This window comes from Phaethon lepturus, unplaced genomic scaffold (assembly GCF_000687285.1).
Source record: "Phaethon lepturus isolate BGI_N335 unplaced genomic scaffold, ASM68728v1 scaffold20425, whole genome shotgun sequence".
Classification (NCBI taxonomy): domain Eukaryota; kingdom Metazoa; phylum Chordata; class Aves; order Phaethontiformes; family Phaethontidae; genus Phaethon; species Phaethon lepturus.
This window is the reverse complement of record NW_010538642.1, coordinates 58,192-77,308: the sequence shown is the minus strand read 5'-3', so window position 1 is coordinate 77,308 and position 19,117 is coordinate 58,192. Positions and strand designations below refer to the sequence as shown.

At 44.3% G+C, this 19,117-nt stretch overlaps 1 protein-coding gene across 1 annotated transcript; it reads right to left on the bottom strand.

The window, feature by feature from the left end:
* Nucleotides 1-147: 147 nt before the first annotated feature.
* PLD4 (phospholipase D family, member 4) lies at nt 148-14,188 on the bottom strand. Its single transcript, XM_010286896.1, has 11 exons — nt 14,153-14,188; nt 11,115-11,204; nt 9,281-9,486; nt 8,389-8,572; nt 6,897-7,017; nt 6,433-6,560; nt 6,059-6,259; nt 5,524-5,663; nt 2,817-2,982; nt 1,693-1,789; nt 148-356 (listed from the first exon to the last, which is right to left on the bottom strand). The coding sequence occupies exons 1-11, from the start codon at nt 14,153-14,155 to the stop codon at nt 148-150; spliced, it is 1,545 nt and encodes a 514-aa protein (XP_010285198.1). The 5' UTR covers nt 14,156-14,188.
* Between the last annotated feature and the right edge of the window lie 4,929 nt (nt 14,189-19,117).

Genomic DNA, 19,117 nt, shown 5'->3' with positions numbered 1-19,117 from the left:
GAAGTTCTTGTCTCATTGAACAGTGTGGACACCATGAGGAAGCAATTTCTCTGACAAAGACATAAAGAAGAAAGCTCCTTGTTTTGCATGGGGAACAAGATTCAAATATATTTTTGTTTCTATTTAAAATGCCTATTTCAATTCACTTCAGAATCTGCCCCTCCAGTTGCAGTCTCTCTGTCCCTGCACATCTTCCAGATTCACTGCATATTTGGAATTCCAGTCTCGCTCAAAAAGGTTTTTCAATTGTTCCTGGATAGGCAGTTGCCTTCTTTGCAGGTTGGTTGAATTCTGTTTGATAATTAGTCCCACGCCAGCTGTATTAATGAAGTAATCTTCTGACCAATTGGAAGTCCCTGTGCAATGGAAAAGTAGCTAATTAGAAAACATTCATTTCCCAGTGTTCTGTTTGATCTCCATACTTGTTAAGTCCACATTGCCTGGCTTTGCTGATTTTCTGTACAACTGCAAATCTCATTAAGACCAACAAAACAGCAAAAATCAGGTCACCTCCTTCTTATTTCAGACCTCAGGTTTCAGAAAGTCAGTATTAACTGCAACCCTGAAGCTTCATAGCAGTCTGATTCCTTACAGCCTGTGACAGAGATGCACAATTCTACTCATTATAAATATGGGAATAGAGTGCAACATTTGTGTTTTAAGCGGGGTAAAAGCCACTGTTTGATATGAGTTTCTATGTTTAAAGAAAAAAAATCCTTCATGGCTTTATTTCTCTTTAATGTTAAAGGAAAACAAGAGGACAAACCGGACCCTTGATCAATAAATCCTCGGGAGCTGTTCTGAGCTCAACATGCAATGCTCGCTTTAAGACAGGCAAAGCTGGGAATCCAGCTGTAGACATTGTCTAGGGCTCTCTCCAAAGAGAAAGCCCTAGACATTCGGAAAATCAAACACTGTGAAACAATACACATTTTATCACTTTGCACTTCTGGTGTTTGCCTCAGCCAGAAAAATCTATTGCCAATTCCAGAAGGTGCTTAGGCACGAAAACAAATTATCTGCATATCTGTCTTCAAAAGACAACTCAGTAAGAAACAAGATCTGTTAGAGGCAGTTGGAGCTGCAGGTCCTCAGCCTACCGGGCTATTTGCTGGCTTGCATTGCTCAGAGGATGAGCTGACTGAAATGACAGAGCCCATTCACATTCCTTTTTTTGAGGGACCCTAATAAAAGAGTGAAAAAACCCCACCATCCTTTCCCCTTTCAGGAATTGAGCAGCAGTTGACATTACTGTTTTCTCATTTCCATTCCTAGAGTTCTGTTCAACAAACAGCGCGTGGAATTAATTCCTCCCAGCAATTTCTTTTTATTAAAGCACGATAACGTTATATACTAGAGCATCAGCTATCACTGCATCGTTCTGAGTACACAGTCGGTGAAATTCCTACTGTGCTTGTCACAGGCTGTGCACTCAGACTTGTCATGCTCCGTTCTTAATGGTTCGCAGTCACATGAAATAATCTCTTACTGAACTTGACCTACATTATTTTCTCCCCTTCACATCTCTGCTGCTTTACCCAGGGCAGACATTCTGATAAAGCCATATACTCCGATAAGTTTATCTATCTGCTTTACATGGCAAAATGAGGTCTTTTTTTGATATTGCAGCCCACCCTATCTCAGACTCAGATATGAAGATACTGTATTTGTTTGGAATAATGGAATACATACCAATATAAGCTACCTTATCAGTAACCATATATTTGTTGTGATTCACTCTCCCATGAGGAATATTTGTGTGATTCAGAACTGGAACAATGAAGAGTTTCTGGATGGAGAGAAATTGAAAACGTAAATAGAAATACCAGCGTGAGGAACAGACTGAAAAATTGGACATTGCAGATTTTCTGTATTTTCAGAGAATAGAATAGTACAGAAAGAACAGAAGAGAATATTCCACAGACTGTTATTAAATGTACCATAAAAGAGATCTTACTCTTATCCAAGAAAACTAACAAATAGTACTTCCAGTATACATAAAATTGGATAAGCAATTGAGATCAGATAAGGATAATGTTTGCTTCACAATGTTCCATTAGTAGCACAGCTATTATCATTACAGGGCAGACAATTAAATGCAGTTTTAGGCAGCTGTTTAATAGATCTGCATTTAACACTGATTGCTGCTCTTATTTTGTGCTAGAATGGGCTGATCACAGACACGAGGGGTACAGGGGCAACAATAATGCCTAAGTTTTTGTGTTAACTTTTACGAAAATCTGCATTTCTGTTCCCTTTTTTTTTTTTTTTTGGGTAAAAAACATTCCTCCTTACTTCTGTGACTTCTCTGTGTCACGGTAACTGCATCATGTTGTGAGCTTCCACACCATCCCCACCCCACTTGTGCCTAGTGCCTATGTCCCGTGTGTAATAGTTAGTGTTCAATAATGGGTCCACTTGTATAGGCAGTCAGCAGAGCTCCCAACCGAAAAAAACTTATAGTAATTAGACCCTAAACGGGTACTCCATACAGGGAAAGGACTGTGAGAAGAGCACTAAGTTGTCATATAAACCGTTGCTGTCCTGGTGCTCAGCGAAAGCGACCGACTGGATAATGTCGCAAGTGCTGCAGCGAGGCACATCCCTTGGTATCGTCAGTAGCCTGCGATGGCTGCTTCCTCAGAGGTTATCTCTGGGGCCTTATTTTCCCAAGGAACCAAAACAGTTGCTGCAGCAATGGACAATCTGCTTCTCTAAAACCTGATACTTGCGCATGCAACCGGCAGCTTAGGCTCAAAAATTGGCAGGGGCCTTATCCTCAAGCTGCCTTTCCAAAATCAGGTTTCTTATCGTACCACGTTGACACTGATGTGGGCATGTGGGTTGTTGAGAGCACGCAGGGACCTCAGATAGTAGAGCATGGCTGGGTCGGAGTGAGTCCAGCAGCTGACCAGAAGCCGGATTTGTACTCTGTAGTTGAAAGCTGCACGTCTCAGAGCATTGTCAATGGCTGGCCAGTATCTAGAGAAAAGTAGGTGAGTGGAAAAAGGGAAGTTTTTGAAACAATGCAGTAGAAAGCTGTGACAATAAACTGAGAATACAAGTGACACTGTGCACAGATGAGATGTCTGATGTCTAGTAAGGGAAGCACTTGTGCATTCACTGGAGGATTAAATAAGATTTCTGCCTTCTGCCCAGCCAGTTCTTTTCCCAGTGTGTTTTGAAACCTTCGGTTTTTGACAAATTGGGTTGAAATTGATCAAAAACTTTAAAGCTTAGTAAAGTGCATGTACACAGATATGCGCACAGCATGGTGCCATCATGCTCATTTCCTTAGGAAACTAAAAATAACAGTAGCAACTCCAATGTAAAGCCAGATCATACAGTACAAAGGACAGTGTAGAGCCCAGAGGAAAGCCTAAGAGATATTTTGCAAAATATGGCCATTTCAAGATCCTGGGGACTGTTTCTAGTGTCCGCAGTGGCTCTGAGCCATTGGCCAGCGTGGACAGGCTCTACCCCTCCCCATCTCTCCTTGCACTCTTTAGTGTGTCCCGGCAAAGAAACACGGCTGTGCTCTCGTGAACACGGGGCTGTCCGTTTTCCTAACATTGGTGTTGGCAGTAGCTTAGGGAGAAAATCTTAACATCCTTCACCCAACCACACAACACTAAGAGCTGGACAATGTCCATCCCAAGACTAATAACTCCAAACACCCATTTAGCCTTTTCATTCCGTAGATCTTAACAAGTGCTGCACGGAGGAAGACAAGCATCTTTAGTACAGATTGGAGGACTGATACAGAGAGGTCCGGCACTCGCTCACAGTCCCAAGAGCAACGATGAATTAATTTGTCTAACTTGTTCCTTTTGGTCTTATGTACAAAGGCCTGAATTCTCAAGTCCTCCCTCGCACATCGTCCTATTGCGATCAACAGACCGGCCATGTGCTTTCAGGCTCAGGCTGACTTGTGGATCCTGAAAAACTCAGAAAAACATGCTATTTAGAAATGCTATTTTTGAACTGTTCCCATTTTTTGAATATATCGGTTTCTAGTTGATTAACACTCAGGCACTGAGACGGCAGCTTTGTTCCCTCTGCCTCAGCTGCTGGAGGAACCTAACCTGAACTAATCAGCCTCAATTCATTACACCACAGCTGGTTGCTGTGGAGATAGCCCCAGGCCCCGCGCCGCGCTCCCTGGGCCCTTCAAACTCTTGTTTGCATCTGATCAGGCCCTAGATGTCACAAATGGTGGATTAAGGCTTCCGATGAAGAATGAGGACTATTAACACACTCATTCCTAAGGGGGAAAAGAGACTTTCTGTGAACCTATTCTGACCTGAAAGCAGGAGATGAGAAACCCAGAAATTCAACCGTACGACACAGAAACTGAAAATCCTCTAAGTTGTTTGATTTATAAAAAATATCCTCCAAATGGAAGCCGGTCTTTGAGATTTTGTTTCATGGACAGTGGAATTATCTGTGTCTATCTATTATCCTACACCCTTCCTGCTGACACACACATGCCCAGCTGAAGAACAGAGGCTTTACGCAGTCATGCCGGAGGACATGATGCACGGTATAATTGTGGCTAAATGGCAGCCTAGAGCTCACCCTATTCTTTGTATGTAATTATTTTGCTCAAACTCCTATTTAGATGATCGGAAAACTCAGAAACGTTATAAGCAGATAATACTCACAGCACTTGGTTGCATGTAAATAACCTAGTTCAAGCATATCTAAGAGGATTTGGAGTCTTAGGGGTTGCCCCATGACTGACTAACTTTCTGTGTTACTTAGATTTGAGTTGATGTGCTGAATCTGCATAATCCTGCTGTGACCTTGGGCAGCCCACTGGGACCACGGCAGTGTCCCCCACCCACGGTTTGATGGCTCCAGATCACCACTACCACCTTCTCTTTGAGAGCTGCTGCTGCATGCACCCAGAACGCTTCAAGAACTTAGATGTCCTTAGATGGAATTATAAAAAAAGGAACATAAAAGCCCAGAAGTTTCTTTTAGAAGAACTTCTTTCAGCTTCATTGCAGAGGTCAGCAAGCACAGTTAAGAATCAGCCTCTAAACTATGGCAGAAGTAGGTCAAACAGGCAGCAGAGCCAGAAGTCAAGAGTCTTCAGAAGTAAAGAACAGAAAAAGAGGAAACAGGAGCAGAAGAGGGGAGCAAAGCGATGTTTTGTCTGAAAAGTCTGATGTCAGGTATAAGTGTTCCCATCCCTCCCTCTACTCATAAAGCTGCTCTGTTGTATTTTGAAGGGAGCTGTACCTGACTGTCCCTAGTCTGGCACCTCACAGTTTTCTTGTTGTGTGAAGGGCACAGGAGGCTGCTCTAAACCACCAGCGAAGCGCATGGGCGGTGTTGCATACCACCCTTCCTGGGGCATCAGCATTTGCACAGCTCACAAGGCAGTCGTGAATGCAGAGCAGCGCCTCGGTTCTCTCCACTCTGAATATTTTCACTGCAGAAAGTGGGGGGGAGGGAATAGTACATTTTTCCTTTAACTAGTGCAGTCAGCTGATTTTCACAGGATTAAAATTGTACCTTTCTGGATGAACGAAACGGCTGGTAGGGAAATATTCCATAACAGAAACATAGACAAATTTCTGTGCCTCACTGATAATACTGATTATAGCAAAGAGGTCATGGGTGCGACCTTCTGGACAAAACGCTGGAGGAGAAGCCTGTAAAGAAGAAAACACCCAGGCCAGTGATTTCATCATTGTTCTGTCAGACTGAGATTCATTTATATCCAGATCTGTTCAGTTTTCATTACAGTAGCACAAAGCATTTGAGGTGGACCACTACTGTTCCTCATGCCTTCCATGTTCTGGCTGGTCAGATACTTGTTGATATATTGAGCCCACAGGTGATTAAAGGAGACCCGCACCCCGTTCTTGCCACGCTACCTGACAGCCAAAGCTGGGTCAACCCTTTTCCTTGAGTAGTTCCAGAGAAACTTGTTGAATGAATTACTACCCAACTGGAGCACAAGTAGCCGAGGACTGCTGAACAAACTTTTCTGGCCAATGCTTAAACATAGTTCACAGTCTATCTTGTTATTTTATAACATACTTACAGAAAAATAGGCTTTTGTCAAGACTCCATTAAATTCTACTTCCAAAGGCCGATACTTGTTAATGTTGGTAGAATAATTAAGAGGCCAAGGGAATGGGATAGTAGCATTAGCATGTCCAAGATCCCAGTAAGTACTAAATGTTTTCCAGAGGTCTTTGGCCAAACAGCTGCAGTTGTATATCACAGCACCAAACTCTTTCACCTGCAAAGAGAACAAGCCATGTCACAGCCCCAGAAAGGGCCACCTCTACCTCCGGGGGTTTCTTTGTTGTTTCTCCCACTCAGTCAATATTTTACATCATCATGATTTTTCTCTGTTATGTCCTAGGACATGAATTTTCCCCAGGTTTTTTAATATGCAGCAGCAGAGCTTACCTGAGATAAAGATCTCCAGTCCATATTTGCACTACCAATATATATATGTTTCATGTCTACAATCCAGAATTTGCTATGCAACACTCCTCCTGCTAAATGTCCAAAATCAATCTTTTTTACACGAGCCCCTGAAGAAAGACGGGGAGGGGAAAAAGAGTTTAGATACAGCATGGAGATGGTAATCCATCCTGCTCCCCTGACAGCCAGATCATGTCTGGATGTCTAATACCTGCATCTGGCAATAACTACCAAAATTCACACGAATTTATTCCTGGGAATACAGTAACTTGCAAAAATATACAAAATGTGAAATTTCAAAAAAGTCCTTAAGAGCGTGAATACATAGTGCTGTCCTGTGAACCCATGTAAGCACCATGCCAGAACAGGCCTTGGAGACCAGCTTCTGTCAGATGTCTTTTTGCAACACTGAAGTTCTGAGGACATCACTGAAGTGAGATAATTACCTTTCTCCTCTAAAAGCTCGAGATCAGTTGAATTTGTAGCCAAAGTTGGCACACTCGCTGCAACATACACAGAGACATTCTTGGCAAGTAATTTCTCAAACCTCTTCAGAATATCTTCACCCTGCATGGTGTATTGTTTGTTATTTTTTATATCTTGTTATAGAACATTTTGTAAGATATATGCAAGTATAGTGTTACTAATGGATGATTCCTTTGAAGAACCCCAACACAAGGAAGGTCAGAAATTTCACCTATTTCAAGAGTGTTTCAACTAGAGAAAAAAGGGAACAAAGCTTCTGATCCAATGTGTGAATGAAAGTTTATTTTCTATCACTTAATGCTATTAGATAGAAGGTTTAAAAGTATGACCACAAACATCCCAGACTTCAAAGGTGAATGCTCCAATGAAGATCAGCTCTTGGATGTGCTGCGTCGTTTCTCCCTGAGAACAGAAGTAACAGAGACCGTGCTACACTGAGCTGTCCCTTTAGCAGAGACAAGGCTCAGCCTTACATCTGTCACTTTTACTTCTTCTCATGTGGAGGAAATGAGTCAGCTTTCCGTCCAGACCCACCTGGGGAGGAAGACAAGGAGAGCAGCCCTAGAGACCCCATGAGGACAATGAAGAAGTTGTGCCAGGAGGGAGGCAGAGGTTTGGTCCATAGTAATAAACAGCCCAGCATCTGGTCTATCAGCAAACAGCATGATTGCTGACACATGACTAAACTCTGTACCTGCCTGAAATAGAGTTGCCTTGTCCCTTCTGGTTTTCCTAACGTTCCCCAGCTCATACTGTCTCCCAGACCCTGCTCAGGATTGCCTAGGATGTTGGCAGCTGCCGCAGGCCAAAAGAGTGCCAAGGGACGATTCAATGTGATGGACGGTTGCAAGGTGAGCCTGTGCTGTGGCCTGTGCCATTTACTTTTGGTGGTGGAACCAGAGACCCCCCAGAAAGCCTGGCTGCACAGGGTGCCCATGAGGACATCCCTGCAAAGGGAGAGCGGGTGTCCTAAGCTGCTGTCCGATGGCGTGGTTCAAGGACACCTGCAAAATCAGTGAATGCAGATTCTGTGCCTGTACATGGGGAAGAAGCAGCCTCTGTTCAGTCAGAGTTCCAGCAGAGTTTGCTTCCTGATTCTTCCAGCTAGCCAGTGGGAACTGGCATGTTCGCTTGCGTATATGGGATCCTGTAGGCTCTCCAGCCATACCACAGGGCAGAGTAAGTGAGTGTGGTTTTGAGACTGACCTCTGGGATGCTTTTAAAGCACAGCATAGAAATATTCAGAGACATGGACAGAGCCCAGATGGGGTCTAACTTCACTGGAGGACGAAAGCTGGTGTGCTGCTTCAGACTAGCATGGAAAACCTTTCTGAGTTTGCAGGAAGAGTCAAGCAATATCTCTGGGAAATAGACCACACAGTCAATCTGCCATCTGCCACATGTACATGAGACATACAACCATATATGTTCTTGTCATTGATTTTCTCTTACCTGCTTGGAAGACGAATCATTGACATTGATATCTTTCCCAGTAAGAGACCAATAGTAAGAAGCCACATGAATTCTTTCCTGGGCTATATCAAGGAGTCTCATCCAGGCTTGGTACAAGGGTTTGGCTGCAGTGCTATTTATCTCAAAAGCTAAGTCATAAGGAACATTTTCCACAAGTTCAAATCTGCAATGACAATTTTAAATCGTGAAGCAAGCAACCACAACCCAAGCAGCAAACCAAGCACCTATCATGCTCTACAATTGGCCATTCTGAACATGAGCCTCAAATGCAAACAAGCTGACTTGGAAAAACGAGCTGGGAGTACTCTCTATCCCGCTTTTATAGCCAAGCATTCATGTACCTTGTCCTCCCAAATCCAGCAGCTTCTCAGTAGCCATGCTGAGCTTTGAATTTTACTGTCTTAAAGACAAGGAGAAAAGTAACCCCCTGGGGCTGGGTGTTGCTTTGGTACCCTCTCCACCCTCTGCCAGGACAAACACCCACTGCTTCCTCCAGCCTCTGAAAGAAGGTGACCTCAGCAGAGGCTGCTGGCAGAGGCTCTGCAGGCAGAGGCTGCCGGCTGCTCGCCCTGCTGCCTCCCACCACTGCCCAAAGGGAGGACGGCTGGAGGTGGTGGAGCAGCTACAGAGCTGTGCTGCACATAGAAGCACAGGACCAGCAGTGGAGCTGTGATGCTGCCCCTTCCGCCCCTCATAACGGACAACTTACTAATGACCCAATGCCTGAACAACATCCCCACTTTTCCCAAATTCGTGGTACTTTGTCACTTACACAAGGGGAAAAGAACAAAAGCCATGCTGATACTGTCAGCATTGTAACTATTTCCTCACCTAGTGATTACTTCTCCATGTGCCATCGGGCATGGCTTACCTGCAGGAATCATTGGACCTATTGGTGTCGTCCTCAATTATTGTGGTTCCTGGGAGATCCCCATAAAGTCCTTCTTCGTCTTCCACCTCTTTGTAAATGCTGACAACTCCTTCTTCTCCCTTAGGATCAACTATGCTGCCCACTCTCATGAAGTAAACAGCCATCAGGACAAGACCAAGTATCAAAATTGCCCCTAAGATTTGAAACTAGAACAGAATCCAAATAGGAGAAGATTTAAGCGGTCACCAAGTCACTGATACACCAGCTAATGGATGACTACCTGTTGCAGGTGAGTAAACCACAATCACTGAATAGTAGTTCTGCTTTCAGCTACTGGCAGACAGTATTCTTAGATACGTCACTGAAAGTGAGGGTTGGTTTACATGAGGACCATGATTTTAGTTTTGTTTTATTTTTTTCTGTGCCTACATATCAAAAAACTGGGTTTTTTTCCCAAACTTTATGATTAGTTTGACATTGCTTAGCTTTATTTTAGCATAAGACAAATGGGTGTTCAAGAAAATGTCTACCAATATCAGAACAAGGAAGTTTTTAACACAAGATTAGCTGTGGGATCAAGACCAGCACTACCATAGAGAGGAAGTTGATGAAGAATGGGAAGAAAAAACAGGTCTCAAATGTCAGAAGCAGAAGGACATTTTGTGGTTTCTGAACAAGTCCTGGTTTTGTCTTCTAGCATAAACATCACTTAAGTGAAACTACACTAATCTCGTTTGTCCGTGTGGCAAGTGAATAGTATTTGCTTGTCATTCTGGAGTGGTCAGTTAGCTTCATTTCCCTTTTTCTGTACTTCCTTTATTTTCTGAAGGTAGAAGACCAAAAAAAATAGCCTGGCCAGCTGGTATATCCAGATCTGGAGCCTAGCCACTCACATGCTGAAATGCATAGCACCAGGCTCTATATGTTGCCCTATATTGAGAAGGAAAAGAGAGCAACCGGTGCAGACCCATTTCTCCCCAACAGTTATCATGTCTGGCTCCCGATGGCAATTCTTGGGAGCTGGGACCATTCACCACCCTGTCACAGGCAATGTGCACTTCGGAGTTGAGCTTCTGAACCTCCAGGCAGGAGAACTGAGTCTGGGAGTGGTTGTGAGTTTATAGCTATAAATGTGAGCTCCCAAAAGGATACGTATGAAAATTGCACAGAAAACAGTTGCCTCTGAACGTATCTATTTCTGTTTCTATGGGGATAAAGTTTCTTACTTCTCATTTTCTTTGCTCTTCTCAAGATATACAGTGCTGCCATCAACTTCAGGCAGTGATTTGAATGAGAAAAATGTTTTTAAACTGACTATCTATTTAAACTTTTGCCCTCTGGTTTGGTCTTCCTCTCATTGATGGCAAAAAAAAATCCCACCAATTTTTAACAGTTCTGCATTTCATCCTGTGGACTTGTCGGCAAGACTTAAACATCACACAGGTTTTAGAGCACGTTTGTAAGGTAAGAGATCTATTTTGAAGTCACATCTGGCTGTCACCATGCTGAACGCTGTGATGTCAAGGTGCTCTAGGCATGCTGAATAAATAAATAAATGCTGTGCTAATGGTGGAAGTGAGATTATTTGTATGAGCAAGGTTTACTGTCCTGAGCTGCAGGATTAGGCTCCACACTACTCCCTCTCGGCAAGGTTTGATCAGCCTACCGGATAAATCAATGAGGGCTTTGTCACTCACTTGTTTACAAATAGGATCAAAACATACATGAATTTCTAAAACAGGCAATAAAATCCTTCTTAATTTGTTATTCCTTTTCGGAAATGTCAGTGTAATCTCAGCTCTTGCAAGCAAATGTAGTGTATCCCAATAATTACCATTTTGACGTCTTTTTGATTGTTCACGCTTAATTTCATGTTGGAGGACTCATTAAACATCAGGGATGTATTTAATGCTTTTTTCACAATCTGAAAAACAGAAATGTATGCAAGGGGAAAAATAAAGCTTTATGGCAACATTTGTATAAAGCCCGTTACAGACTAAAAATGCAGGTTTCTGCCATTGTTTTATATAATGCTCTGAGATTTACGTATTGATCTGTGCAACAACCTCACTGTGTTACGGGTCTTGAGTGCCATTAACAGACTCCAAAGTGAGAGAGAGTTCCCTGCCGTTCTTCCCTGGTGCTGTCTACACACAAAAATCACTGCAGTAATTAATGTGTAAACAACTGCATCGCTGCCTCTTCAAGTTATGCTCCAACACCCACTTTTGTCCTGTTGCAAGCTAAGACATTTGCCAACAAGCAATAATTAAGCGCAGAAGCCGTGGGTGATGGTCTACTGCATCAATGTCATCCTGCGTGTGGCTCTATTAGGCTCCTGCTCTCTTCTTCTGCATGAGTTGTCTTCAATGTTGGGTCTCTGTTAAGGGGACATGGACCAGGCTGAAATCTAAACTCTTCTTCTCCCCTGTTGCAACCATGACCCTGGGAAGTAAGTTAACTTCTTTTCCTCCTCAGACAGTATTGCTCCAATCTTTTGTTGGAGCAGAGGCAACCACAAGAGCAAACACCAAAATATGCCCAAACTCACAGAAGATGGTAGGGCAGGGGTAGTTGGCTGCTTGCCTATTTTGCCTTCTCAAAAGGTCAAACCAAAAACTTCACACATGCCCCACACATGGGTCATGAATCATCTCTGCACCGGCAGAGGTATATTTACCCCATAGGAGTCAGCTGTTGTTTTTCATGCTCAGAAGCAAGAAGCACATCCTGAGGGACGGTAGATTTAAAAAAGTGCTACCAGATGATATCAACACCTGTCCAGTCCCCAAACTAGCACTTCCTATCCCTGAGCCACTGGGTGTCTGTAGCCTGGAGGATGAACATGCTGTAATGGTATCAGATATGCAATTGCTCTGTGGGTGGCCACACTTGAACAAGTTTTAGGTAGGAAGGATCCTGCCAGGCTTGTCCCATCCATCTTGCCATATGTTCAAAGCTATTGTCACCTGAACTGGATGGGCTTATGGTATCTGCCCTCCCACGCCAGCAAGGCAGTATGGCCACACACATCCATGCTGTGTCCAGCTCCTGCCCACTCCACCTTTCTGTACGGATGCTGTGACCACATGGAACAGGGAGTTGGACACAGCACGAACAGAGCCCCAAAGGCTTCTTGTGGGACCCGGCTCACAAGAACTAGTGTGGCTGAACCAAAGTGGTGGAGGAGGTCTTGGGAGACAAGGGAAGTGGGTCTAAAATAGTGACTTGGGGAATGCAGAGAGGGATGCAAAATGAGAGGACCCAAGGTAAAAGAGCAGACAAGGGAGAATGAGAAAGGTGGAGAGGGAAGAAAAAGTATCAACGGTCATGCTTAAAAGCGTGCTAGAGCTGCAGACATGAAAGCCATTTCCGTTTCAGGATCTGCTTGTTGTTATTATCAGCTGTACTCAGCGCACCAGTGCCTACTTTCCAAGGCGGTTTTACCCACACTTTTCACTGGCACTTCCTTTTGCTGCCCCAGATCCAGATGCAAACTTTTACCCTAGAAATAGTTACAAATGCTGTCAGGTAAGCACCCATTCTCCCAGCCCAGGAGAAACTGAGCTGCTGCCAGCAGTGAGACACAGCTGGCCATTCCCTGGTGAACATCAGGTCCCCACGCTCCTGAAAACCCAGCTCCTGTTTTAAGCAGAGTACAAAGGCGTGGTGTCTTAGCCCAAAGAGCTTACAGCCCAAGCGGAGAGGGGAGATCTAACACACCACGCGGAGAAAGCTGTGTGATAGCAACGCGTGTCATTCCCCTCCTTGAGATAAAGCGGTCAAGTGCCAACCCAGAAAACTTAGTGGGAGGAAAAGGAAGCAAGAGCAGGAGAGAAGATGCTAAAGAGTTTGGTAGGAAACTGAGGCAAAGGGATTTTCAAGGGCAGAGGAGAAAGACGCTGAAAAACCAGAGCGGCAGCCCTTCAGCCTAGGCCAGGAGAGCCCGGTCAGGTTGCAGGTCGCTCTCCACCGCTCGCTGCTTCGGCAGCCGCTGTCCCCCGGCTGGGCTGTGCGGTGGCAAACGGCCCCCGGCTGCCCCGGGTGGTTCTCATCGCAGAACCAGAGCCTGAGAGGTGTCGTCTTGTCCCTCTGGCCCCCAAAGCTAAAGTGCTCCCCACGACACATTTGGTGACCCCGGCAGTGTCTCGGTAAGGAACTGCACTTGCAGCCTTGTGATGGCTTAAGAAGGATGGAGCTTATGAGAAACAACTTGTTTCAGTTCTCTTTTTCAGCAACAGTTACAAAATGGCTTCAAAAAGCAGCATTTCTCTTAAAATATGAACGTGAACAGACCTCACATGTGCCATAATAGAGTCATCTACTATTTCAAACAAAGTCCTTCTTGGTATCTTGGACCGGTGATAGGTTAGATTCCCAGCTGCTACACAGAAGTCATGAGAACTGCACCAAAATATGCGGTTTAATTTTCAAGAAAGAAAACATCACAGACTCAACCAGAATTCTTAAGAATAATATTGTAGCTGGTCAGTAATTAACTATGGCTCCCTTGAAGCTTTCAAAGGCTTTACCAGCTGCCAATTTCAATGACTAAAGTTCATCCAAGAGCAATAAATACAAGCGCTACTTAGCATTGCTTCACCGACTGGAACACAAGCTAGTACCACAATCTGCTGAGTACACACAGGAGACTGTTTATAACTTTAAGGCTGCTTTCTCCCTGCTCCCAAAATAACTTTTCGTGCTTTTTTTCTCCATCAGCATCAAACTGTTTCAGATTTTGGATTTCAAACACGAGGATGAGATTTTTCACTATACAAAATCCTCCCCAGAAGCTGTTTGAGGCTCCTCAACATTCATCTCTCCACGACAACCCCCCAGCACGCTCAAGATGATGGCAAATGTACCTACCATCCTGGAACACCTCCTCCTGGGTGGATGTCCTACCACAGTCTGATATTACTCCCAACTCTACTTAAAAGAGGCAGTGCACATGCTTTCCACCAGCAGATCTGTTTCGGGTTCTTGTTTTTTCATCTTCCTGCTGCAGATTACTTCCTCTTAAACACTGAGTTTCGCAACACACGCTGACAGTTAGAGCCTCAAATTATCATCTAGTTGTTGTGACCCAGTTCTTCAGACTCCAGGTCCTGATCTCCACCTGTTTGGCGTAACTGTCCGCAGTGCCTGACCTGGTTCAAACTCCGTTGAATAACTAAGTTCCCCCTGCCCTCGGTGCTGTAAGATCAGAGCCTAGATCAGCACTAGAAGACACTGGTGGAAAGGACTGCTCAGCTTTGGTGCAGTTTGTGTCCCAGACATGGGACTGCTTCATTCTTAACCCAGCAGAAGCTTCATTTTAAACAGACAAAAAAACTCTCCAAAACCAGCTCTCTACCCAGTTCCTCTTGCAAGGAAGTTGTAGCCATAAGGGGGCTAACCAGCTCCTTTGAAATCATACAGATTTCATCTTAAACAAATGGTATTTGGAAATTGCAGTGACATTGTTGAGGGAGAAGGTTACCATGATGTTGAGTTTGAGGCAGCTTCTAAGAAATGATGTCTTCTGTAAAAATCCAAAGGCTGTATCAGTCAGTATAAGTCAATATGGCAATGCTGCTGTTATGCTCCTTGCAGTCCCTCGAAGCTATTGAGCCGAAGGACGCAGTGCCCTAGTTCAGCACCTGAGGAAGGCTGCTGTAGAGGAAAAAAACAACGGAGAGACAACTGAGGGCCAAGAAGGATCATCAGGCTTTATCTGACCTCCTAGTAAACTGCTGAAGATGGAAAAGCTGACAGTAGCCAGCGGATAGGTCAAGTAGGGCAGAAAGAGGCCTGTCTCTGGGAAGCTGAAGGTGTCATGGATCGTCTGCTTCCCCTGGGACCAAAACTCAGTGAAGGCCAAAAGTGAGAAAAAAGATAGTGGGGCAGATACAACAATGGTCTGACCAGGCAGCTCTCTCCTGAATTTACTGCTGTACACAGATCACTTGTCACTAGGGCCACCCCAAATCTCTATTAAAACAGGGCTTAAAAACCAGGCAAAGGCCACCACCATCCCTTTAGACTCAGGTTACCAGAAAGATGAAGGCAGGATCCTGCTTGACCAAGGCTTCATCTGCAGTCAGGCAGAAGAGGCAACTCCAGCGAGCCAGCAACGCATCTGTGTGAAGTTCAGGACTTATCATTCATTGCTCCAATATCACCAGTTTAGTTCAAACCAGGAGAGGCTGGGTTATAGGAGGGGGAAGAGCAGCTTCTGGAAAATGGAGCCGTATTTCTCCTCCTCCTCGGCAACTCTCTCAGCACTTACAGCTCTGATTCATCTCATCGCCCTCCTCCTCTCCAGCTTGCAAAGGCCTAGTTTCCTTCTGCTTATCAGATCTCACCTACCAGCCCAACATCAACGATGCGCTTCTGATCCCACTAGCAGTGGCGTAGCTCTGAGGGTTTACGGATGGAAGTGGGTTTGTAGGCAAAGTATGGTTTATTTGACCAACTCATGCACTTGGAGGGAGAAAAGAAAAAAAAGACTGTCAAGCTTCAGGTCCTTTTTATTCCTCCTCTTCCCCGTCTCTCAGACAAGGCTCCTTCCACCAGTTGCTCTGGTTAGCTTGCCACTACCCCCCAAAGAGTAAATACATCTCTCACCATACAGTTGGATGCCACGCTGTGGTTATCGTTCTCCCTCAAAAGCATGTTTGGACTCCAGCTTGTTAGAAGGGTGCAATGAAAGATACAGTGAAAGATCTTCTAATGCCTGTGTGGGAGGTTTGCTAAGAAGCAGTTTAACACGTTCTCATCGCTGAGAGCTAATAATAGATAGAAACGTCGCTACCGCTGCAGAATTTACTACAAAACTATTCTTTCTGTTTCATGAGTACGAGGCGGCTGGGCTCCGAACACCAACAGTTGACAGGACAGGAGGCAGGAACAGCCAGGGTCCTTACACTTGGAAAAAAAATTGCTCTATTTTTACTTTGTGCCAAAAGACTGTATACTCAGATGAGACGGGGAAAAAAAAAGCGCCATTTCAAGAATTGGGAAGTGATTCAGCTGACAAGCCTACAGAATATTTCAAAGTCTAAATAAAATTTTTATTTTTTTTTTGTTTGGAAATATTTTTAAAGACTCACTCAATTTCTACTTTTTAAAAAATTCAGTAAGTCCACTGAACTTGGCCGAATGCAACTGCGATCCTCATGTCCTCCTGAAGATGAAGAACAGTTTTCTTGCTTACACAGAGGTTGCTTTGCCTGTGGTGAAGGTGTGTTATGGGCTGTGTTATAACCCATCCTCTTCGGGCCTGCCCAGATAGCAGCAGCCACAAGCAAGATCCATTCCCTGGTAGAAACGTACCACCCACTGCCGATGGTTACTGCTGTGCTAAAGCCACAGGTCCTCTTGCTGAAACCAAATTTCTCCCGTGCCTCTGGCTCTTTCCTCGTTCGCGAAGCGTCCCGGGGGCCAGGTGGATGCCAGCTTTTGGGCTGTTTGTGGGGTGTTTTCTCTTTTTTTCTCTTTCTCATGGTTCCTGCAAGTTGGGTGTTGACAGAGGCAGAAGCGTTACTGCTGAACAAGCCTTTTGCGGCACTAATTCCTTTGGCAAGTACAGTATTTTCCATAATTTCTCTTCAGAGGAGGAAAAAAAAACCTTAAGAATGGTAGAGTCCTAGTAGGTGCTGTTTTCTTACATTCATTTTTCTTGGCTTTCCTTGCTCAGCCCACATCATTCAGAGACCTCAGCAGTCAATGCATTAAATTAAAACACTTTTTCTGGATAACCACATCAAGCATGCTCCTGTGTGCAGGCACTCCAAGTCTCTGCAGGGCTTTATCCAAATGGTTGTACCACTCTTAAGGAAAGCAACATAGCCCACAGCCAAACGACTCACTGTTGCTCCACGCCAACCCCATCCCACCAGAAACAGCCGAGACCAGCAGGGCTTCGCTCTTGAACAGTTCACAAATGCCCGTGTTGAAAAAGGCATAGTCCTCCCCCACCATTGCGTGGGCAGGACCCAACAGATGAGAGTCTATTGGTAGATCTTCACATGACATCAAAAAATGAGAACCTGTCTCTCTGATGACTTGAAGTTTTGCCTTGAGGAAGGATCCTGCAAATCCTGCTCAAGGCAACGCTTGCCGGTGTTCCCTTCTATACACACATGGAAAATCAGGCTCTATTTCCCAGTTGAAGATCAGCAGGAAGACGCAGGGAAGAGATCATTACTTTTGCCATCTATCCTTTATTTTTAAATTCTGCCAGATAGCGGCTTTCATTATATTGCAAATCATTTCGGCCACAGTTCCACTACCTCTTACGTTTGTTCAGACTGTTAAAAATTAATGAAGTGGATGCACGACTGATTTCAAAAGGGCGCTTTGCACGCCATCCCAGCTCAAATACCCCCCAGAACTGCTGGGGAAGCCTGGGGAGAGGCAGCATGGTTAGCGTGTAACCCAGCCCTGTGTTTTAGAGAACACAAGGAGCCTTCTCTGCAGACACAGCATACACAAACTAAGTTTAAGAAAGCTCTTTAAGAGCGGCAGAACAATTTTTTTTTTTAATTTTACAAAAAACAAAGTCCCTGCCTACAATGTTAAGCATAAAAGGTCTCATGTTCAACTATCTAATGCAAAGGTCACCAGGCAATGGGAAGTCTCCCACTGATCCTGGTTACGTACTAACATTTTTTTTTTTCCCCACCTTTGTGTTTTCGTTATTGCTGGCAAACAATGCACTGCTTTTATCACCTACACGTTCTACTTCCTACAGAAGCCATGCTAATGCAGAGAACATGGAGGCAGAGTCCAACGCGGCACCGAGCAGGGTGGGGGAGGCTGCAGGCACCTGAAGACTGTGCGGAGGGGAAGGAGGAATTAAAGTTATTTCAGAAGTGCCAGGAAGGATGCAAAGGGGAGGGAAAGGAGAACAGTGGTGAAATGCGGGGGGGATCAAAAGAATTTCATAAACACATAAGCTCCATTTCACATATATATAAACATGTACGTAAGGTGAGAGCAAAAGAGCGAGTCTAACAATATTTTTCTACGATCACATACCTGTTGGGGAATGATCATATCCAGACTAGATTTAAACTACCATTGCTAATCATGGCAACGAAATAAAACAGTACTAAAAATTAAATTGAGCATCGCCATACCCTACTCAGAAGACAGACCACCCTGAGGTGATGGGGACTTGGGGACTTCAATCCTGTAACTACGGGGGCAGAGGGAAGGGGACTCCTGTACTACTGGAGAGGGATTTGCCCCAGCTTTAAGTGTCACCAGGACGGATCCAGGTGTGCTGCGAGTCTGCATTTGCTGACAGTTCTTTCGTTACAGGGTACTTAACACCAATGTAAACAGGCAGTTGAAAAATTTAGTCCACCAAACATATCCTGCCCCCCAAATGAGCACACAAAATCCAGAATCATTGTCACATGATAAAAGAATGATTTATTAGAGCAACTTTATGATAAAATTATATAAAATAACAATTTTTTTAAAGACATCCACAATATCACCTTGAAACAAAATGTACAGATACTGCCTATAATCCAAACAAAAATAAATTACCATTCAAAAAAACAAAAGCAAAAAAAAATCAGGGCAGGAGAAACAAATCAAAATTATACACAGCATTTCAAGAGGGTGTGGAAAAGAGAAAGTCGTTAATCGATTCAAGTTATACAAACGTGTTTCAGCTTTACTCTCAGACAGCTCAGCTTGCATTTGTGTTGCATGCAAATGGAATGATCCAGTGAACAGCTCAGAACAGCAGAATCAGCAGCATAACAACAGCAGAGAGTGAAATAGGCACAATTCAGCACGGGGCACATTGAAAGTGAACAGGTAGTTCTGTCTGGT

Coding starts and splice junctions, on each gene's coding strand:
- PLD4 (XM_010286896.1), bottom strand. Junction 9,487..11,114: donor ATCAAAAAGACGTCAAAATG/GTAATTATTGGG, acceptor ATTCTGTTCTAG/TTTCAAATCTTAGGGGCAAT. Junction 6,260..6,432: donor ACTGGAGATCTTTATCTCAG/GTAAGCTCTGCT, acceptor TTCTCTTTGCAG/GTGAAAGAGTTTGGTGCTGT.